This window comes from Notechis scutatus, chromosome 6 (assembly GCF_049901735.1).
Source record: "Notechis scutatus isolate UNSWTSFEM ecotype Mainland chromosome 6, rNotScu1.2, whole genome shotgun sequence".
NCBI lineage: Eukaryota > Metazoa > Chordata > Lepidosauria > Squamata > Elapidae > Notechis > Notechis scutatus.
Genome location: NC_142014.1, coordinates 62,386,736 through 62,410,240, shown reverse-complemented (window position 1 = coordinate 62,410,240; position 23,505 = coordinate 62,386,736). Strand labels below are relative to the sequence as shown.

Sequence of the window (23,505 nt, the reverse complement as noted above, 5' to 3'; positions counted from 1 at the left end):
TCTGATATGCTTTTTTTTTAGGCTCAAATGAGATAGGTGATCTCTGCAGATGCTTACTAATGGAGTCTCACATTGGGGAAAGGACCTTCCAAGTGAGATTTTGAGGCAGTGGAAGAGAAGATCACAGAGGCAGCAATAGTCATAATCATGGCAAGAAGTTTTGGGCTATACTATGCATACAGTCACCTTCAGTTTATTGCAAAATAGAAGTCTGTGAGTCTCTCAGGTACTGTTAGGAATTTACTATTGAACAATAGGCAAGCATATCAATGCCTATGTTAATTTTATTAGAATAAGAGGAAAGCAGTGTGAATGATTACTTTGGATCAAGAGTGGGTAGCATTTGAAGGACTGAAAGGGCTTCAGTTCAGACTTCTGACCTTCTGGAGGTCCACTGAAGGTCTTCTGATGATGGTAAGACATCACCAAAGACATCCCTGAGACATTCCTTAAAATCATCCGAAACCTGAACAAATGGCCAAATTATACCCCTGAAATCCAGCTCTGTTACCCTCTAATCTTGGCAATATATATTAGAGAACACATGTAGCCTGCACCCTATGAATTCCCACATGCTTTTGAAAATCATTAAATCTACCAAAAAAATAATTAGCCAGGAGGCTTCAAGAATTTTGTATGTTTGTGTGTCTATGTATGTGCACGCACACACATTTTTAAATCACTCTTGAGTCCTGGTCTGGACAAGCCTGTGCCATTTTCTTGACAACATTTTCAAAAACGGTTTGCCACTACCTTCTTAGAGTTGAGATGGAAAGAAACTCACCCAGCCTAAGGCAAAACAAAAACCAAATGGACTTATCATTTGTAACTGATGCCTTTCACCATTATATCAAACTAGCTTTTTTTTCAATTGCAATATATTTATGAAATGCTCTTCCTGCATAGAAGATCTGATACAGCACAGATGAAGAAAAGTCAGCATAACCATCTCCAGATGGTCCAGAAAACAAGTATGTTGAGAACTTGTGCTGACCCTGTTCAATTTAAAAATAAAAATTCTCAAATGATACTTTAAAAAAAATCTATTGTTACAAAAGTCTATATATTTTGTTATATTATTTTTATGGCAGGCAGATTGACTCATTGATGAGGGTTAGAGTTTTATGGGCTGCTTGTGCAACAATACTTTTTAAAAAGTGGGTCAGGGAAGTGCTGTGTTAATATGATACACTATGACATATCCACAGTATTCTAACAACAAACACAGTATTTCACATCCACTCATGAAATGAAGAAGTTGACTCTTTTATGGAGTCAAATACATAGCAGTGTATGGATTTGGAGAAAGGCAGATGATCATACAAAAAGAGAAATCAGATTTGATTTTTTTTTTTTAAAAAAAGCATCAGAATAAATCTGTTTTCTCTGTGTCTCTCCCCCTCCTGAGCTAAATAAGAGTTCATTCAGGCACTAAACCTTCAGTAAAATTCACAAGTGGTGTTTTCAAGCACTTCATAAAATCACATCAGGAAATTTGGACTGCAGCCCTGTCAATATGCAGGCTACCTACTTTTCTACTAACTAATAAATTCCTAATAAATACATTTTGATTTATTTATTTTGGAAAAGCTGAAGCTTAAACAAAACAAGGTCTGGGTTAGAAAAATCTGCTGATCTGAATATTAAAAAAAAACAGGTTAGGCTTGAGAGTTTTTTTGGACTCATAACTAATTTTATCTGCTGGCCTTCAACAAATAAACTTTGACCAGAGCACTTATAAATGGCTAGGAAAACTATTGAATTAAAGAGCAGGAAGCTAGGAAGAATTTGAAGATTATGGTGTAGTAGTTAAGGTGCTGGCCTAGAAATCAGGAGACTGTAAGTTCTAGTTGTTTCTTAGGCATGAAAGCTAGGTGGGTGAACTACATTCTCTCAGCCCAACCCACCTCACAGGGTTGTTGTTGTGGGGAAAATAGAAGGTGGGAGCACTAGGGAGCATGCTGGCAAAAAATACAGACAGATAAATAAATACATTGAAATAAATGTATCCACAGGGTTTTTGCTTGTTTGTTTTCTACTCTTTTGAAACATTTAACAAAGATTCAATTATATGAGTTCTAGAATAAAAATTATTTACCTGGGTATGTTTAAAAATACTATACATTGAAATTTCAGTTCTTGAATCTTGGAAGTCAAGTCAGTCCCATCACACTGCCAGAGAGAAAGAAAATGAAAGCAAATGTGAACAGATGAACTTCATAACAGAGTAATCAATTGATGAGAAACAGGATCTTGAAAGTTGAGGAAAGAATACAGACTTGGAGCAGTGGATATCCAATACAAATCAGAGTGCCCTGAAGATACAAACAGAGTAGAATCTCCGTAGGTTGCCATGCAAGATTCAGGTTATTTAATTGGAATGTCTATCTAAGAGGATCTGGCAGGTGGAAAGGTACTTTGGAAGATACCAAGTTGAAGACTGTAATACCAGTACTTGGGAGTACACCCTATGACTATCAGTAAGTGTTGTACAGTACCTTATGATTCTTGATGAATGTATCTTTTCTTTTTATGTACACTGAGAGCATATGCACCAGAGACAAATTCCTTATGTGTCCAATCACACTTGGCCAACAAAGAATTCTATTTTATTCTATTCTCTTCCCAAGCACCTTCTATCCTCAGCAGCATGCTTATTGGTGTAACAACATCCATTTGGCCAATATATGTTCTAGAGCAGGCTGTCAAACTCAAGGCCCAGGGGCCAGATCTGCGGGTTGCTTAGATCTGGCCCATGGGGTTGCCCTGGAAACAAAGAAAGACTGGCCTGCAGTGCCTCTGCCAGCAAAAACAGAGCTCTGGCAGGAGGCCGTCGCAGCCTAAAATAGAGCTTGGGCAGAGCGCTCAGGCCACCACAGGCGTCCCTGACATGAGTGACATCAAGCTGGCCACAAACCTGGACATACCCACCCCGGCCATACCCACCCTGGCCCCCTGAGGTTCAAACACAACCCTGATGCGGCCCTCAATGAAGTCACATTTGACACCCCGGTTCTAGAGATTCTGCAGTGGGATCATTGTGTTGTTAATCTAATAAATCATCAGTGTTACTAAGAAGATGAAAAATGTCCTTCCAGGTCTGAAGGAATTCAAAGCATAAGAAGTGAGATCCTTTCAGTGACTCATTGAATCATGTATCTAGAGTGGATTTGTTCAACATCCTAAAAAACTGAATTAAAAAAGGACAATACTTCTGTTCACAGGGCACAAATACCTAAACAAATCATTTTTCTATAATCACTTAACACAGTGATTTGCCATAGTACCAAAACAGTTGAGGATTCAATGCTCTGAATCATAAACAATCCAGTCCCATTTTAGCTTAGTCTAGTGCACCGGCCCCTAACCTTTTGGGCACCAAGGACCGGTTCCATGGAGAAAGATTTTTTTTTGGAGGGGATGTGGTCTTGCATGCTGCCTGCATCCCACAGACGGGGCTTCACTTGTTTGCATGGCCTGGTTACTGGTATGCCGTGGCCTAGTGCCAGTCCATGGACCGGGGATTGGGGACCCCTGGTCTAGTGTATTATATGAACCCAGATTTTAAACCATGTAATTCTAGATTCTGTGACTCAGAAGGATATCCTTCATCGTTTAAAAATCTTCACCAGCTAGGAAAAAAGGCAGTCAGTCAGTTCTGAACAAAATCAGAAGTATCTTGGAACCATTCACTCTGAAGCACATTAGTAATGCACACACATTTTCAAAATTCTGTAAGTCAATAAAAATACACTACCCACCCATCCACCACAATTTATCCCCTTATTTTATTTATTGCTAGGTGAGGCTGCAAACAAAAAAGATTAGACCTGTGTGATGAATCTTTCATTTTTCCCACTGAGATGTTGTTTGTCACCTTACAGCCTTTCCTAGAAGCACTCAAGGCACAAATGTCCAGACTCAAATTATTATTGTACTTTGGACACATTATGCGGAGATGCAGCTCTCTGGAGAAGGCTCTAATGCTGGCAATGGTTGAAGGAAAGAGAAGAAGACAATGACCAGCAGCCCGGTAAATGGACTCGGTTACCATGGCAATGGGGGCACCATTAGAAAATTTGAAGGATCGGGTTAGGGACAGATCATCATGGGGAAAAATCTATGTGGCTGCTAAGGGTTGAAAATGACTTGATGGCACATATTCAGTTGATCATAGCTTTCTTAAGCAATTCTCAAAGCCAGAAGACATTACTCTGCAGATGCGGAATAGTCTCTTCCAGCTACTTTTCTTTATTTTATTTATTTGATTTGTCAATCGCTTACAAGATAATAGGTATAAGTATATACATAGTTATGAATACATAAAATGGGTACATATAAGAAAAATAAAAGAAACAATAGGACAGGGACGGTAGGCATGTTGGTGTGCTTATGCACACCCCCTACAGACCTCTTAGGAAAGGGGTGAGGTCAATAGTAGACAGTCTAAAGTTTTTGGGGTTTGGGGAAGAAACCACAGAGTCAGGTAGAGTATTCCAGACATTGATCACTCTGTTGCTGAACTTGTATTTCCTGCAATCAAGTTTGGTGCGATTAACCTTGAGTTTGTATCTATTGTGTGCTCTTGTGTTGTTATGGTTGAAGCTGAAGTATTCATTGACAGGTAAGTCATTGCAATGTATGATTTTATATACTATACTTAGATCAGACCAAAGACGGCGTAATTCAAGGTTTTCTAGGTCTAGAATTTCAAGTCTGGTGGCATAAGGCATTCTGCAACGAGTAGAGGAGTAGAGAACTCTTCTTGTGAAATATTTCTGGACTTTCTCAACTGTACTAATATCAGATATGTAATGTGGTTTCCAGACTGATGAGCTGTATTCGAGTATTGGTCTAGCAAATGTTTTGTATGCTCTAGTTAGTAGTGTGATATTACCAGAGAAAAAGCTACGTAGGATTAGGTTAACAACTCTTAATGCCTTTTTGGCTATGTAGTTACAGTGGGCTCTAGCACTTAGATCATTAGAGATGAGTATCCCAAGGTCCTTTACAGAGCTTGGATCATCAACAAGGTCTTGACTATTCAGCTTGTATTTTATTTTCTGATTTTTTTTGCCAATATGTAAGACAGAGCATTTATTTGTTGAGATTTGAAGTTGCCATTTGTTTGACCATTCTGATACATAGTCAAGATCTTTTTGAAGGATAGCAGTATTGTCTGTGGTATTGAGCAGCTTTACATCATCAGCGAAGAGAACGCAGTTGCTCTTAATGTGATCACAGAGGTCATTTATGTAGAGTATGAAGAGAGTTGGTCCTAGAACACTGCCTTGGGGGACACCACTATTGACAGGTACAGAATTTGATAGGACACTCCCAATTTTGACCATTTGTTGTCTGTTTGACAGGAATGCTTCTATCCAGTTATGCAGCTGTCCAGAGATACCATAAGATTTTAGTTTTAGGAGTAGTTTGTCGTGTACCACTGAATCAAAGGCTTTACAGAAGTCTATTGCTTTGCCTTGATCGAGTTGTGTAGTCCATATGTTTTTGCAGTGTAAGAGTTGCAGATTACAGGTAGTTTTTTTCTGAAACCAAATTGTTTATTAGAGAATAGGTTGTTTGTCTCTAAGTGGAGGACAATGGATTGGTTAATAATTGATTCCATGACTTTACAGGTGATGCTGCATAAGGAGATTGGTCTATAATTTTCAACTAGGCTGGGGTCTCCCTTTTTGAAGATGGGGATGACTGTGGCTTGTGACTATAGATTAGACAAGAAGCTGGTCCTGAAAGATTTTTCAAAGATTCTAGTGCCCAAGGACAAAAATGAAGCAGGTGAAATCCAGTAATGCGAGGACTTTGCTTTCACAAGGGAGGACATGCCTCGTTTTACAAAGCAGATTTGAAGATGCAGTTCCCTCAATCCTTTCTTAGCAAAGCCCCACTCAAACATTTGCACAGCCTCAATAAATTCCATGTGCATCAACAAATGTCAAACAAGGAAATTTCAATTATGCCCAGAAAATAAGACAGTGTATCCCCTAAAATTATTTCTCTGTTTTTATCATTTGTTCTGAGTTAAAGACATTGGAGTCTTGTTTCTATTAAAAATGGTCAATTCAGGAACCAAACCCAGGACCTTTATTCATGTTAATATAAATGGAACTTTCCTTCATTCATGTTAATATAAATGAAAATGACCTTCGCTCATCTTAATATGAATAAAAATGTCTTCAATGTTTTTTCTAGGCTTCAGACAAAGTGTTCAAGCTGACAGCTTATTTCCCAGATTATCGTCATTAAAAGACACAAAATACTCTGATACTTACCACAACTTTCACGTGTTTGGATAAATCTCTAGAGCTTCTCTGGAGGAAATCTGAAAAAGCTGCCTAGATTACAGAGGAACAGACGCAACAAAGAAAGGCAAAATATAATTTTTCCTGAAAATTTTGACAGTATTTCTTGTACATCAAGTGCAACTTTAAATAAACTTGCCCCATAGAAAGCAGTCTGTGCAAAACAAAGTGTGTGATTTCTTCTCTTGATTATGACTTATTTCCCATGTCAATAGTTATAGAAATATTTGGAAGCAGTGTCTGCTTCATAGTAGTCTCCTTTAAAAAATTATTAAGACAACAGAATGGAAAATAAGACCAAAATACACCAGAAGGATAATCAGTGTTCTTCCCTGACAATTCACACTCTCCTCTCCTCTTGATCCTGTATCAGTTCAATACATGGACAGAAGAATGAAAGGCTTCTGGGTGCATTCACTTATTTTTAGCATGGGCATTTCCTTTAGTTTTTCTGGAGGCTGCTGGATGCATAGAGACCGAGTTCCATTTACCTGCAACCAAGGGTCAAAGTAGTACCCATAACTGGATACACTTAGCATAGTATGACAGCATGAAGAGAGTTTGGTCTACTGGTTAAGGCAGGGATGTCAAACTCGATTTCATTGAGGGCCATATTCGGGTTGTGTTTGCCTCGGGGGGCCAGGAGTGGTGTGGGCAGGGTGGACGTGGCCAGCTCAATGTCACTCATCAAGACTCCATTTTCGGCCACAACAACCTCCTGGAGCCTTTTGCCAGAAAAAACAAAGCCTGGGTAGGCCGTGTGCAGCCTCCATTTTCACTGGCAGAGGGTTGCAGGAGGCCATCGCGGCTGAAAATGGAGCCCAAGAGGGCCGCACACCCTCCGTTTACACTCGCAGAGGCACCGCTGGCCAATCCTTTGCTGTTTCCAGGGTGGGCCCTTGGGCCAGATCTAAGCACCCCATGGGCCAGATCTGGCCCGCAGGCCTTGAATTTGACACCCCTGGATTAAGGCGTAAAGCTAGAAATCAGGAGTCTATGTGTTTTAGTCCTGTCTTAGGCATGAAAATTGGCTGGGTGAGCTGGGCCAGTCACTCTCTAACTTCACAGAGCTGCTGCTTTGGGGAAAAGAGGAGAAGGAAGGTGTATTGTATATATTTACCGCCTTGGGTTAATTATAAAATAATAAAGTTTTTTTTTAATCTAATAAATAATATTTAGGCAGAAGCATATTGATAGGTGAAAATTTATCTAAAGTGTCTTTCTGATTCTTCATCTAAAGTACAAGTCCACTGGAACAATAGCCAATGTTGCTTTTCTCTTAGAATCTATACAAAACCCTTGTTCCTTTTGAAACCTTGGATGCAATAATTCTATATACAGATATAAGTAGCTTTAAGACCTATTGAACTCAATAGATATTTTTTCTCATTAGACATGCCTAGGACTGTGCTCTTAGAAAGATACTGGCTTATTTATTGCTAATTGCTCAAAATAAAAACAAAAAAGAAAGAAGAGGAAAGAAGAGACTACATCAACCTACCCCAGCATAAAACATTTTATTTCGAAACCGACTGTTGAATTTTTCAGGATTTGCCTCTGTAAGAAGGAAGAAAAAGAAAGCAAAAATTAAAAACTCTTTTACAAAGTCCATTAAACACTGCATTGGCTTTACACACTTAGCTTTTTCAAGAAATAACAATGAATCAAATGGTGATATGAACTGGCAGTAAAGAAATGTTATCTAAATTAACTAACGAAGTGGCTCTCCATAATGCAAGGAAGATTGAATATTTACTTAAGAAATGAGAGAAAGAGTAATAGTATGTTGAACACTAGCTTATTACTGAATTACCAATTTCCTAAGACTGCAAAATTCTTGATTTGTATAGTTTATAGGAGAGATAGCTGCAGCACCCAAAATCTTCTAATAGTTGATGCCAAGGTACAATTTTTAATATGGCAGAAAGAGAACATTATTACATAAAGTATTAAAAAGCAATCATATTAATTTTGCTTAATTTTAGCTAAATATAAATCAAATCAATTTTATCTATTAACTATCCTGTTTTTATTTCCTGTCACACATCAGGCATAGCCATAAATCTCAGTGTTTCAGACACTTAAATTCAAATGTCTATGGAGATTTTCAATCATCCAGGTCGTGATTGCCCCAAAGGTGCTTTTTCAAGAGGCAACTGGACTTTCTGGTTTTTCTTTAAAGATGTTTGCTTCTCATCCAAGAAGCTTCTTCAGCTCTCTAGCATCCAGCCAGAGCTGAAGAAGCTTCTTGGATGAGAAGCAAAACGTCATCAAACAAAAACAAGAAAATCCAGTTGTCTCTTGAAAAAGCGCCTTTGGGATTTAAATTGAAACCCCACACAAAGCATTCAGACACAGCTTGGCAAGGTAAGACTCTTTATTGCAGACAAGAATGAAGCTACATACAATGTCACCTACTGCACTACAGGTCGTCCTTGACTTACAACGGTACATTTAGTGACCATTCAAAGCTACAAAAGCACTGGAAAAAAGTGACATATCAACATTTGTCATATTTATGACCATTGCAGCATCCCTATAGTCACTTTATCAGAATTCAGATGCTTGGCTACTGGTTCATATTTATGACGGTTACAGTGTCATGGGATCATATGATCACCTTTTGTGACCTTCTAACAAGCAAAGTCAATGGGGAAGCCAAGTTCATTTAACAACCCTGTTAACAACTGGCAAGAAAGGTCATAAAATGGAGCAAAACACACTTAACAACTGCCTCACTTAGCAACTTATGTGGCCATAAGTCAAGGGCTACCTGTATCTAGAAGTCAAAGTCTATGTATTAGACCAGGGGTCTTCAAACTTGACAGCTTTAAGACTTGTGCACTTCAACTCCCAGAATTCCTCCTCCAGTCATGTTAGCTCAGGAATTCTGGGAGTTGAAGTCCTCAAGTCTTAAACTTGCCAATTTTAAAGGCCCTTGTATTAGGCTATGTTCTGTGCCTGTCTTTCTGAACCATTGGATACTTGACTGTTCTTCTGGAAAGCTCCTTAATATATGCTGATATAACTGCTCTTTCTTCCTGAGAATTGCTGATTTGCTTCATATGTCTCACCTACTCTTTGGAGCAAAGCATTTTGGAGAGAAAAATCCTGATGTTCATGTAAGCCAAAGCACCACTTCCCCTGATTTATATAGAAGATATTTTAGTTTATGGCCCAATTAACTATGAGTTTGCCTCCACTGGCAGTTAAGTGACACAAGGAGAGCTCTCCCAATCCTTTGGAATACCCAGTTTTCTGCTCATGGCAGCAGTAGAAAAACAACTTGGTACAGGTGGGATTTTAACAAACAAGAACTAACAGTTAAGCTCCTGTAAGAGCTAGGAGACAAAAGGAAATGGCAGAAGGAAGGAGATCTGAGGTTGTTGGGGGAGAAGCTGTGTGACACCCCATCAACCAAATGCAATATGCAATAAGAATATAGCAAAATCTTTTTTTAATCTAATTTTTCCCTATCATGTTAAAGCAGAGGTGTGTGTAGAAGAGAGTAGCATTAAGAGAAAACATAGGTGCTATCTTGCTTTAAAATATGCATGTTATCTTGCCATAGTTTTTTCTCTCTCCTCTGTTTATTGAAATGCATATGCATGTATTACACTGACATCTCTGGAATAACATTCATTTATTCTTTATTAAGCAATATGGCTTCATTATTAAATAAAACTTCTAACGCAGAAATCATCAGTCAAAATATTTAGCTGCAAGCATATTTGGCAAGTATTCCAACACATGTTCATACAGAATAAAAGTGCTACTGTCAACCCTGTCATTTCTTTGCCTTTCCACAAGCCTTCATTGTGAATCGGACTGCTTGCTGCCTTTGTAATGTGTGTGTGTGTGGGGGGGGAACATGCATTCACTCTTTTCATCAAGCAGTCAAACCTTTATTTAATCTGGCATGTCAAGAAAAATGAGATGGGGGAGAGAAACTTTTTCAATTGGGCTTGATGATAGCATGAAAATAAGGACAAATATTCCAAATTCATAGGAATAAATCATCCAGATTCTAAACAGTTTTAGGTATCATCTGTGTATTCTCCCGCCATCCAGGCATGTACACTAATGCAATGCAACTTCTGATAAACTGGTGCCTTTCAGATGCTCTAGATTACAATTGTCATAATTCCTAAACTGGAGGGGTAAAATCTAATTTTTCCACAGGTCACAGATTTTGAATTAATTGTAATACACAGAGCAAGGATCTTCAAACTTGGCAAGTTTAAGACTTGTGGGCTTCAACTCCCAGAATTCCTAAGCTAAAATGACTGGAGGAAGAATTCTGGGAGTTGATGTCCACAAGTTTTAAAGCTGTCAAGTTTGAAGACCCTTGACACAGAGAATATATATATAGAAACTTTGATAAGTCAACAAACAGATAAACATGGCTTAAGCCCATATGAAGGGTTTATGAAAACATTTCAGACAGGCACCCTCCTAATTTCAAGAAGATTGAAAAAAGGAGATGGGGAAGCAAAACAGAAGAGAATAACAGAGTTGGAAGGGACCTTGGAGGTCTTCTAATCCAACCCCCTGCTTAGGCAGGAAACCCTATAGCATTTCAGACAAATGGTTATCCAATCTCTTCTCAAAAACTTCCATTTACAACTTCTGGAGGCAAGTTGTTCCACTGATTAATTGTTCTAACTGTCAGGAAATTTCTCCATAGTTCTAGGTTGCTTCTCTCCTTGATTGGTTTCCACCCATTGCTTCTTATCTTGCCCTCAGGTGCTTTGGAGCAGGGGTCTCCAACCTGGGCATAAAAATTGTGGGACTCCAAACCCCAAAAATCCAAAAAAATAAACTGACTTCAGTTTTGTCAGTTAACAACTTTTAAGACCCTTACAGAGATAATATATGGACTTTAACAAAAGAAACATGGCTGAGGAAGGGTTTATGAAAACATTTCGACAGGCCCTCCAATTTCAAGAATTGAAAGGGATGGGACACGAGAAAACGGTAAGGGACCTTGGAGGCTAACACGCTTACAGAAACCCTATAGCTTCCAGAGGTTGGAAATCTCTTTCAAACCTTTACAACTTTGGAGGCAATTGTTGACTCCCTCTGTCGAAATCATTGTAGGCAGCTTCCCCCCCCCCCCCCCCCCCCCCCCCCCCCCCCCCCCCCCCCCCCCCCCCCCCCCCCTTCCTTGATTTTTACACTTGCATATTTACACTTGCAAGATCCATTCTAATAAAAGTAATGGTTGGAATATGTGGCATCTGGCCTACTATACAAGGATGACATATGATTCATGAATGCATGCCTTAGTAATTGGCAGCCTTTAGGAGTAGGTCAGAATAACAATCCAATGTCATGTAGGTCAGTACTATTTTTTTACTGTAAAGCAATAGTAATAGTATCTTAAAAGACTGAATGGACTTCTTCCTCCCACCCTCCCACCCTCCCTCCCTCTCTCTCTTCCCTCCTTCCTTCCTTCCTTCCTTCCTTCCTTCCTTCCTTCCTTCCTTCCTTCCTTCCTTCCTTCCTTCCTTCCTTCCTTCTTCATGAGAAGATTTTATCTGAGAGATTTTCTCAGGTTACAATGCTGATCCCAACTCAGGTTTCTTTTATCTGATCATTTTCTTAGGTGTGACCTATCTCCAAGTCCTCAAATCTATTCCATCTATCATCTATTCCACAGTAATCATGTTCAGATTTTTCTTAGTAGAAGGATACCACACTATTGTAAGACTTCTTTTATATGAAGAAAGGCAGATTGTTAGAATGCAGATTATTAGAATGCAGTATTGCAAGCAAACTCTGCCCATAGTCTGGAGTTCGATCCTGACTCAGCCTTCCATCTTTCTGAGGTCAGTAAAATGAGGAGCCAGATTGTTGGGACAGCATGCTGATTCTGTAACCTGCTCAAAGAATGTTGTGAAGCATTATGGAATGGTATATAAGTCTAAGTGCTATTACTATTGCATTTGTATGATACATTTTTACTTGAGATATCAACATTGCTCCTGAAATGATATCCACATATGCTCCTTGTGTACATCAGTGCATACAATACATCCTTTCATTGCAAGATACAGAATTTTTCAATGAAATCAGACTGCAAAGGTAGACAGCAAATATTATCACGAGTCTGATTCTGGTGACCTACATAAAAATATATTTGGCATGAAATATCTCATACTAATTTAAGATTCCCTGCTGTTCTCTGTAAGTCAAGTTTTGCTTTCTAAATCAGTCAAAATTAGCTAGACAGGATTATTCTAAATGTTAATATGTTTTCTGAACTGGAAATAAATCATGTCTAGTTGCTAGTTGTTAACCTGACCAAGATTTGGGATGTGTTGTTTGTTGAAACCTTCACAATAGATAAAAATGTATCAGCTAACATTTTCCTTATCATTTGAATAAATATCTGCAGTATCTTTAATTCATTCAGAGTACAGGAACATGATAATCCTTTGCTGATACTGTTTACAGAAACTAACCATAAACACAATACCTATTCTCACTGAAGAGAAACAAAGATTTCTCACCTTTTCCTTAACTCTTCTATTATTTTCTTAAGAATAGGAACAATTTTCATCCCCCTTTTGTCCCATTGTATACTGTAGCTTCACAGCTGACAAAATGATATCTATTCCATAGGCATTAAGGACACGCCAGCCACATTTAGGGCGCATGTTAAGTGTATCTAATCCTTTTTTCTAGATGCACACTCTGAGAGAGATAGCTTTAGTTCCCTCACCTCGAGATTCATGGAATTCCAGCGTGACATGGGCATCAAATCCAAGGCTGAAGTAATTATTGAAAACGTTGAGGGGGAGCTGCAGTGATGAGATCAGAAGTAAAAAAGAAAGAAAGAAACTTTGTAGAATGGCAATATAGAAAAATAAAATAGAATTGCAAACACTAGGACCCACTAAGCAAAGTTGACTTTGTTATTTCAGGTATGAGTATGTGTAATTTTGGAACAATATTCATATTAGTAGTCAATAGTCATATTAGTAGACTATAAATTGGAATTGGTAGTAGATGCATAAGGGATTTGCATATATAGGACTCCTAAAATTTTCACTAGTGGGCGGGTTTTATTTCATGCTTACTGGCTAATTGTTGACAGGTCTGAAAACAATAAATAGCCAACATAGTAGAGCAAATAAACAGAGGCTGGCCCAAAATGAACAAATAGTAAGATTCCATGTCTAGAAATATTCCATAGCCACTCTGCATGATCTCTGATCTCCCAATTCTAGACTACTTTATGGAGAAAGTTTTCATACCAACCTTATGTGTTCCATCTTCAACTTCATCTGGGGGCAAATCAGGGTTTCTCTCCACTTGAAGATTCCAACGATCTAATTGAACAATTGCCCCATCTTCTACATGACAGAGAATTTTCGCAACAGGTTCATCAGTATATCCCTGAAGTAGGACAGACAAGTAGGCATATGTAAATAATATTTTGTCTTAATAAATGATTAATTGATTAGTCTATGGGATACTCATCAATATTTAGTCAAAAGCAGCTAATTAAATCTTCATAATTCCCATCATTGGTACATGGACAACACAGGGCACAAGAAATCCATAAAATATTATAAAGTTGTACAAATATTAGATTATACTGGGAATGAATAACAATAACAATAACACGTATAGGACCAACTAGCCCTGCCATGGTTGTGTTTATTTCATTTAATGGGAAAAAAAGAAAGTAATAAAAGTGAAAGTTGAAATAGGAACTTTCTATTCTATGCATGAAAAATAATGCACCAATTAGAAGAATATTTTTAATACATTTCCTTCCACAGTTTGGGCTCCTCCTTCACTTTCAACAAAGAGTGAAATGACAACCAGTCAGACCTGCATTCAGACTTACCCCTCCCCAGTTGAGAGTGCGAGCAAGATCATTCCCAGTGCCAAGTGGAAGTACAGCTACAGGAGGCTGGGGATTCAGCTGTAGCTCATCCAGAATGGAGAGGATCCAGCCAACCTAAGCATCAACAGTTACAGAGTTGGAAGTAAATTTCTAGACCATACAGAAAGATGAGTCTAACCAGAGTTTATGGTTGCAATTCTAGGCAGTGCTGTTCATTCCTGCCAATGTGTGGTTCATGGAAGAGATTGATGAGGAAGACTCTGAACATGAACACTCATAGAAATAGACAGGTGAGGGAATAACAGATACAGGGTGGGGCTACTATATCTGCACTGCAAAAATCTGAACGATTGGTGGACAAAGAATGAACTATATTACACCAGCCATAGCTTGTTTTCTCTGTGAATGATATGATAGATGGTATAACTGAACAATGTAAGGCATTCTGTTTTTATCCTGACCAAGAGAAAAACATATACTATAGATAGCAATTGCAATAGTATTTATGCTTATGTACCATCCTGAGTGCTTCGTGGCACTCTGTGGAGCGTTTGCCTGCAGTTTAACTACTATGCCACCAGAGCTCTAGATGTCAATCCATATGTCAATAACAGAGTATCTATATTTTCCGCATTCCCCTCCCAACTGCCAATTCATATTAGTTAAGGAAAAATATTTAAGAGAATTGCTATAAGAATAATCCATGAGATGCCCTACATTGAAAATTATGTGGGACAACACTAATAAAAATGAATTGTCCTGTCTTGGAATAAGGTTTTTGGATATATAAAAACAAAAATCTGGTTTTGAATATATAAAACTTTGGGAGTTCTAAATATGGCTAAGTTTTGCTTTTAACATTTTAGGAAATGACATTGTTATTTATGCTAGAAGTCATAATAAAATAATTCACAGAGACTTAATTCCTTAGGACGATATTTTGGATTTGGGATAGGATACCATCTGATTAGTTTTGAAGCTTGATGGAAAAATCTGAGGCTTGCAAGAATTTGAACTGACAATATTTCATTTATCATCAGAAAAAAGGTTAATTCTGAACAGGGACACGAGAAAAATCTTCTCCTTTCTGTTTCCTTTCAATAATGCAAAGTAATAAGTAGTCTCACTGAATATTCACTAGATCCATTTGAACAAGATTTTCATTTCTAAATGTAATAGCTTTTGGAACAACACAACATTAATTTCCTTCAAATATAATCTCAAGAAAGATAAATCAGGCACTCCTCGTACTGATGAGACGGCACTGCCCCCATTTGCTCAAAATGTGAAATGCAAGGGAAAAGATATCAAAAGCAATAAATCCAGTCCCATGGCATAGATGAGCTCCAAACCCATTAAACTGATGAGCCCAGCCCTCCATAAATATATATTTGGAAAGCCATCTTTGAAAAAAAGGAAGAATAAAACCAGACAGTAAGCATGTGTAGGATTCTTTGATTTTCACTTCAGTGTTCTCATATTATCATGATGAACAACTAATTACTGCAACGTAATTGGCTTGTGTGAATAGAACAAGGCAGAGATAAAAAAAAAATTAAATTGTTTCATTCATACACAAAAAAACCCAAATCTGCAAGACAAATGTTGGACAAGCATGTGTGAATGGTGTGAGTGACTAACTCTCATTAAAATATGTTTAAAGCTTTTAATAGATGATATTGACTAGTTAGGATAGAAGTATTACATTCTTCAATATTATATTTAATTCTCAAGGAGAGAGACAGAGGGAGGGAAGAAGAGAAGGAGGGAGATAGAGAGATAGAAGGATAAAGAAAAAGAGATAACTATAATCTGCAAGATTTGATTGATTGAATTTATATAGATGCTCATGTCTCTTGCATGTGACTGCAAGTGATGTACATAATTAAAATTCAAGACAACAATCAGAAAATTCAACTATTAAAGTCAATTAAAAACAGTTAAAGCCTATTTTATTTTAATAATTTCACCAACAATCATTGGTAGTGCCTCCTACTGTTAAAAAGGAAAGCTAATGAAAAGGAATCGGTCTTACTGTTCCATCACCACCACAGGCCAGGATTCGCAGATTTGGCATTTTTCTGTACAATTCAAGCCTAGTGAAAGAAAACAGGACAAAGGTTGTCTTTTTTAAAATCATGAAGACACATTTTAAAAATGCCTCTATGTGATCAAGGCTCCCTAATCAAATATTTATTATCAAGAGCACAAAGAAAAGTTGACTCACTCAAGAAACAAGAAATTGATTTTGCCATACCCACCGCTTCACTCTGGCAAGATCAGTCTCTGCTCTAAAGCCAATCGCTTTACTAAAATCAGATATGGTGAGGAAGGTAGTACATATTTTATAGAAGTTATTGGGTCATGTACAGTATATGTGGTATCTTCCTCAATAGTAGCAACTGTGAGAGGGATCTCGGTGTCCTAGTGGACAATCACTTAGATATGAGCCAGCAGTGTGCTATAGCTGCCAAAAAAGCCAACACAGTTCTAGGCTCATAAACAGAGGGATAGAATCAAGATCATGTAAAATATTAATACCACTTTATAATGCCTTGGTCAGGCCACACTTGGAATACTGCATCCAGTTTTGGTTGCCATGATGTAAAAAAGATGTTGAGACTCTAGAAAGAGTGCAGAGAAGAGCAACAAAGATGATTAGAGGATTGGAGGCTACAACATATGAAGAACGGCTGCAGGAACTGGGTATGTCTAATCTAATGAAAAGAAGGATTAGGGGAGACTAGGGGTGACATGATAGGAGTGTTCCAATATCTCAGGGGCTGCCACAAAGAAGAGGGAGTCAAGCTATTCCCCAAAGCACCTGAGGGCAAGACAAGAAGTAATGGGTGGAAACTAATCAAGGAGAGAAGCAACTTAGAACTAAGGAGAAATTTTCTGACAGAACAATTAATCAGTGAAATAACTTGCCTCCAGAAGTTGTAAATGCTCCAGTACTGGAAGTTTTTAAGAAGAGATTGGCTAACCATTTGTCTGAAACGCTATAGAGTTTCCTGCCTAAGAAGGGGGTTGGACTAGAAGACCTTCAAGCTCCCTTCTGTTATTCTATTCTATTCTATTTGTCTCTGAGGGATCTCAATCATCCAGGTCATGGTTGTCCCAAAGGTGCTTTTTTTTCTCAAAAGTCAACGAGACTTTTTTGTTCTATTTCCTTGTGAAAATGTTTCGCTTCTAAACCAAGAAGCTTTTTCAGTTCTAACTAACCAGTGGGAAATGGAAGGATTTACATGATATTTATTTATGTGATTTATATAAATCTTTTCATTCCCTACCAGTTAGTTAGAACCTAAGAAGCTTCTTCAATGAGAAGCAAAACATTTTCAAAGTGGGGAAAAAAAAACCAATCAAGTCCAGTTGGCTTTTGATTAAAATAAAACATCTTTGGATCACGTTTCTCAGAATAGTACTCTGGATTCAAATCATTTTTAAAAAGGCCTTTTCAGAAACAAGTATACCAGTAATTAGCCAAACTTTAAAATATTATTTGAAAAGTTAAAGACACCAATTGCAAGTGATCCTGGAAAGCAATTGCTAATCCAGATATTTTTTTCTATATTGGATTTAATTAGTTTTGAGGCTTTTTACCAGTTAGCAGCCTAAATCACATATTTTGCACTATGTCACAGAACAGTTGCTTGGTTTAAAGCAATTATGCAAATTGATTGACGGAATGTTACCTCAGAAATAACAAATTGTACTCTGATGCTTAAACAAAAAAACTCCAACAAGAGTCTCTGTTGTTCTCTTGTTTTCTGAAACTTGGCTCGGTATCTGCTAGCAATGTCCTTGGTTATGTCAAGCCTTTTTTCACATATAGACATAGCAAAAAACATTTAAAAAAAAACAAAATAAGACTGTTCTGCTTTTGAAAATACCAGGAATACAGGCACATCAGATGAGAGTTAGACAATATCCAAGAGTGCCATCTTGTGGCATTAAAAACATGTTATATAGGAATGTATAGAGTAGATATTTAAAATAAGGTTTTAAAAACCTTCAGATAGTATTGTGGGACACTAAAACATCTCTGTAATTTTCTTGGTAACAACAGAGACATTGCCAACTATGACCCTCGTTTAGATTATTTGTAACTTCCCAGTCTAGGATTTTCTAATAATATCCCATCCAAATATTAACAAGATCTGACTTTCCTTCTGTTACGTTTGGGAAATAATGGAGACCAGACATCTGACCAGTGACTTCAACTCCTTAATAACAGTAAATAGTACAGAACAGAGCAAGGCTATGGGCAGCAGTAACCCTTTTATAGGGTTGGCTGCTACCCTATTAACCAATAATAAGTGCATCAAGCTCAACTAATAACCAATAAGAAGTGTCCTAAGTTTGGCCAATCAGGGGCTTGTTATGAACCAATCCTTGTTCGTTGTTTAAGGACCAATCAAATGTGCAGGCTTCCAAAACCTGCTTTGCATTTAGGCTTAGTTACTTTTATTCATTCACAACACCTTCATATTTTGGGATCACCTAAGCCAAGGCTGTCACACACTGGCCACGCCCATGCTGGGTTTAGCGAAGGGAGAAAAAGTTGTGATATATCGTGTGACGATGCTGTGACGATGCGAGTTTCACATCCCTGATCTAAGCATCTCCCAATTTCAGCAACTTTAAGATGTGTGGTCTTCAAATCTCAGTCTCCCCCAGGAGTTGAATCCTGTCCAGATTTGGGGTTGTAACGCTAATTGTAACTCTCGGAAAATAGAGTAAAACTCTAATCAAAACTATCACAACTATAGATAACATAAGATAACCTTTATTGTCACTTTTTCTATGTACACACTGGTACACATTAAAAATGAAATTTTGATGCCCGCTCTCAAAAGAAATATACATACATACATACATACATACATACATACATACATACATACATACATGTGTGTGTGCACGCAGTATATACTTATACAGTATATACACATATATATACATATATTAATCACAGACCATTTTGAATACATAGCAGAAAAAGGAGTCTTGCATGCTTTTTATTTAGCATTTCATTACAATGCTATTGGAGACTTTCTTTGAACTGCAAACTAAAACTAAAATGGCAGTAAATCAAGATTCTGGCCAAGATGAAGAAATTAAAATTCCCTTCTACTCCCTAAGACTACTGTAGCTTCATATCCAGTCACTCATTAATATGTGAGCCAGTTTGGTTTAGTGGTTAATGTACCAGACTAGAAATTAGAAGACTGTAGAGTTCAAGTCCTGCCTTAGCCATGAAAGGCAGTTGGGTGACTTTGGGCCAGTCACTTTTTCTCATTCCAACTCACTTTATATAGGAGGAGGAAGGTGTGTGGGTATGTTTGCTGCCTTCAGTTATTTTTAAAAGGGTTTTTCATAATGCATAAATGCATGCTCCATTGCTTGTTGTCTTCTGTGGGTACACAATAGTCATTTTTACTGCCATTTGTAAAATCAGTGCATTCATTAACACAACTTAAATTTTCCCCTTAAAAATTTAAACTATTTTCATCATTACTGGAAATTCTGGTTTCAGTCATTTACTTGACATTCTCATGTAATTTTTGTATCCAATGCAGTCGTTCACCACCATCATCTCCCCATTTTTTTTGAAGTATGGCTCTTAGCTGTTCAAAATTGCCTGGTGCCCACTGAACAGGATAATAATAAGCACAAGGAAGTATAAATGTAATTGTCACAACTGAACAGTTCAAGGGATAGTTTCTGTCAATTCATCCCTCTCAAGTTAATTCTCTCTGCATTTGTTGGAGCTGGAATTCCCATTACTTTCAGCCATCATGGCCAGAAGCCAGTTTATGTTTTTAATTATTAGAGATAGTAATATTTCCCTCCAATGTGTTTTGAGTTGTCTCACATGAAAATAATGAAGGGCAGGTCAAACTAAACACTCCAAAACTTACGCATCTCTTGGTCCTTCCTGAGATAGGTCAAAAACCTGACGTGGATTCAAGTACCACATAAACATTTGAAGCACTTTAGTACCCTGTAAAGGACCAAAAAAGAAAACTATCAATTAACTTGTATCTCAGTCTTAAAATGCATGATACAGAATTTCATTAGTTCCCCATTAAGAGAACTCTTATTTCAGATGCACTAGTGATATTACCTAGTTTGGTAGTGCAACATCTGCAAGAAAACCACCAAGTTCAGAGACCACCAAGGACTCCCAGTTCAACTCTGAGCTGCAATATTCTCTTCTATCTTATTTTAGAACTTACTTCCAACCTTTAACTCTTTCATCAAGTTTGAGATATTTTTTTTCTGACCTGTATTCTAAACCCCTTTCTTGGTAAAAGCACATTCTGTGCTTGATGCCCCATATTTACCTGATTCCCTCCACTTTTTGGATTCACAAATACAAGCAAGGGTTTCATGAGAGGGGAAGAGATAGGTTTAATCACAAATGGTCGCCCTTTGTTCTCCTAGAGAAAGAAAAGGAAAGCATCAGCAGAAAGTTTAACTAGTGGTATAAAACTACCAGGCATAAAATAATCGAATTGCTTCTTATTAAAAAAAAAAAAAAAAGTAAGGTATCATAAAGATTCAGAATGTGATTCCTCACTACAATTTGATGAAAAATAGTTAACCCCATCCTACATCTTTATAAAAGTCTATTCAAATGTCCTGAACGGTAGAGACAGGAGTCTCCACAGATAACAGTTTGGGGATATGCATTTTCAATCAAGCAGGAAATATGAACTGGGTTTGAGATGGGACTTGGGGAAGAGAGGAGAAAGTAAATATAACATTAAATACATGTTAAAGTTAGCATAAGTATAACTTGCTTCTAGAATATAATGGGATACGTCAGCTAATATAACTGAAAGGGATCAGATTGGATCACCTGTTGTTTTATGAGTATATTTCTCCAATTAATAATCATTGATTAGTCATTAATTCCACTAATTAATAATCATTAATCAATCATTAATCACCAAACACATTATATTTAGCATAAGTATAACATGCCTCATATAACATGCCTCTAGAATAGAATGGGATATGTCTAATAGAACTGAAAGGGATTGGATCAGCTGTTTTGTTATGATTATTTTTCTCCTAATTAATAATCATAATAAATTGTTTGAAAAACTTACCTCATTTCCTCTTTTACTGACTTTCCTTTTAAAAGAGGTTCTTTTCTTCCGCCTGGTTGAATTTTTCAGTGAATTCTGTTTTGTTTTGATTTTTTTAAGAAGAGAAGGAGGAGAATTTAAAAACAATTATGCCAAACAGAAGATCTCCCTATAAGAAACACCTTTGTGACAGTACCTGTGGAGAATGATACACCACCTGGGCACGCATGCATGAGTTGAAAGAACATGCGTCTCATGCTTTACATTTTCACATCACTGTTATGGAGAAAGCCACACACTAAGACCAGACTGGTACTTTCAGGACTGGAGACTTCCAATGCTGTGAGGGAGAAGAAAACTAGATGCTCCCATAGACTCACATAAGAGCACATGCTGTACCTGCCAACCCTCCCATTTCAGATAGGAGACGCCCGTTTTCCTTCCGGGGCTCCAGTCTCCCGCCCAATCAAGTTCATCTCCTGGTTTGGAGACCACCTATATAAAAAGGTTAAGGAGAACAAGATAAAGCCAGCTATGCTTGGGCGGGGGAGGGCTTTTCTCCTACTTCTTCTATTTAAACCAATGGCATTAACCAGTAGGGTAATTAACTATTAGTAGGTTAGATATATCCTCCTGTCTCATTAGTTGATGTGTGATATCACAGGTTACTTTCTAGAGACAATGCTAAACATTTTTAGAGTTGATTCACAGACTATTGATTTTAAATGTACAGATAATCCTCAATTAACAACAATAAATGGAATCAGACTTTCTGTTTCCAAGTAATGCAGTCATAAAGTATGACATCACGTGCCATTTAGCGGTAGCAATTCTGACAGCCCCAAAGACCAGTGGTGGGATTTAGCTGGTTTTCACCGGTTCAACTGAACCGGTTATTAAATTACTCACCCAACGCTATTAAAATGGATCATGGGTGCTGTGCTGCAATGGAGAAATGGGCAATGGAGCAGCCAGCATGAGGATGGAGAAAGCCACTTTCCTTCTTTCTTCTCCCTGCTCCTCCTCCTTTTCTCATGCCAGCCACTCCATTGCGTGTTTCTCCATTGCAGCACAGCACCCATGATCCATTTTGATAGCAGGGGGGGTGTAATTTAATAACTGGTTTGCCCAGGGTCAAGTTGGACATCACAGGAGGCTCTTCCTGCATGTGCGGCAGAGCTGGAGGATAGGAATGGGCCATGCCTCCCACGACAGCCAACCTGACTCTGGGCAAACTGGTTGTTAAATTATTTGAATCCCACCACTGCCAATGACCATTATTAGCCAAGAACCACATGAGTCATTGGGCAAGAACATCAAACGATCATGATTCCCTGCTGGCTTCCTCATTGACACTACTTTGTGTGAAGCTGACCACCCAGTTTGCAAGGATGTATCCGTGGGAGGACTGCATTGATCAGAACTTTAAGAACTGTTCATAACTATCATTCATTCAGTTGTTGCAAGTCTGAATGGTCACTGACCAAGTGGTTGTTAAACAAGTCACCTGTACAGTAAAAGAGCATAGCAATGGACTCTGTACTTGTATTTTGCAAAAAATATGCATCAAATAGGTTGGCTTAAGAAACACCAAGTTCCTGTTCAAAATCTCTGTCAAATAATCCATATTTGTTGATTTATAATGTTGGCAATGGCTGTCAGAGGTATGTTCCTATGCAAGAATTATCTAACAAAGTAATGACTTATAAGATATCCTATATATTAAGTATAAGCAACTTCAAAGAAAACCTCATTGTTGGCCACTTAAATCTTTCTAGAGATATTCTCCCAATGTTGAGCTGGCTGGATTACTCTGAGCATTTAACTTTATTTGTCCCTAGTTTTTAAAATAATAAGTAAAAAATAAGGATAATGAAGACTTTAGTCTTTGTTTTAATTATCTAGGATCTGTTTGGTGTATATCTGAGCAAATCCTTTCTCCTCTCTGTCCCCATAAATTATTGGCATTTCATTCTGTACCACTCAATGCTAAATCCCTGTACATTCCAGAATGCAACTTGGATAATGTTGCAAAATCACAAAGCCATTTTCTCCATGTTGAAATTCCTTGAAAGTATAATGAAAATTAAAGAAAAGCACTTCTGTGTATACCACAAAGGAACAATGCAAAGAATCCCAATAGATGGATAGCTCAAGAGTTTGTTTTTGCAAATATTCTAAATACTTTAAGGATTCAAAGAAAATGAAAATTTCAGGC

The 23,505-nt window shown here is 37.7% G+C and overlaps 1 protein-coding gene across 2 annotated transcripts in view; it reads right to left on the bottom strand.

The window, feature by feature from the left end:
• The window catches only part of DGKI (diacylglycerol kinase iota), a 287,785-nt gene that overhangs the window by 116,507 nt on the left and 147,773 nt on the right, over nucleotides 1-23,505 (bottom strand). For both annotated transcript variants that reach the window (XM_087968515.1, XM_087968516.1), the window contains 10 exons: nucleotides 21,309-21,383; nucleotides 20,538-20,633; nucleotides 20,112-20,194; nucleotides 16,220-16,280; nucleotides 14,185-14,298; nucleotides 13,590-13,727; nucleotides 13,051-13,129; nucleotides 7,825-7,880; nucleotides 6,294-6,356; nucleotides 2,099-2,172 (listed from right to left, as the gene is read on the bottom strand). In XM_087968515.1, the coding sequence (XP_087824641.1) occupies nucleotides 2,099-2,172; nucleotides 6,294-6,356; nucleotides 7,825-7,880; nucleotides 13,051-13,129; nucleotides 13,590-13,727; nucleotides 14,185-14,298; nucleotides 16,220-16,280; nucleotides 20,112-20,194; nucleotides 20,538-20,633; nucleotides 21,309-21,383 (839 nt within the window). The remainder of the gene's footprint in view (nucleotides 1-2,098; nucleotides 2,173-6,293; nucleotides 6,357-7,824; nucleotides 7,881-13,050; nucleotides 13,130-13,589; nucleotides 13,728-14,184; nucleotides 14,299-16,219; nucleotides 16,281-20,111; nucleotides 20,195-20,537; nucleotides 20,634-21,308; nucleotides 21,384-23,505) is intronic.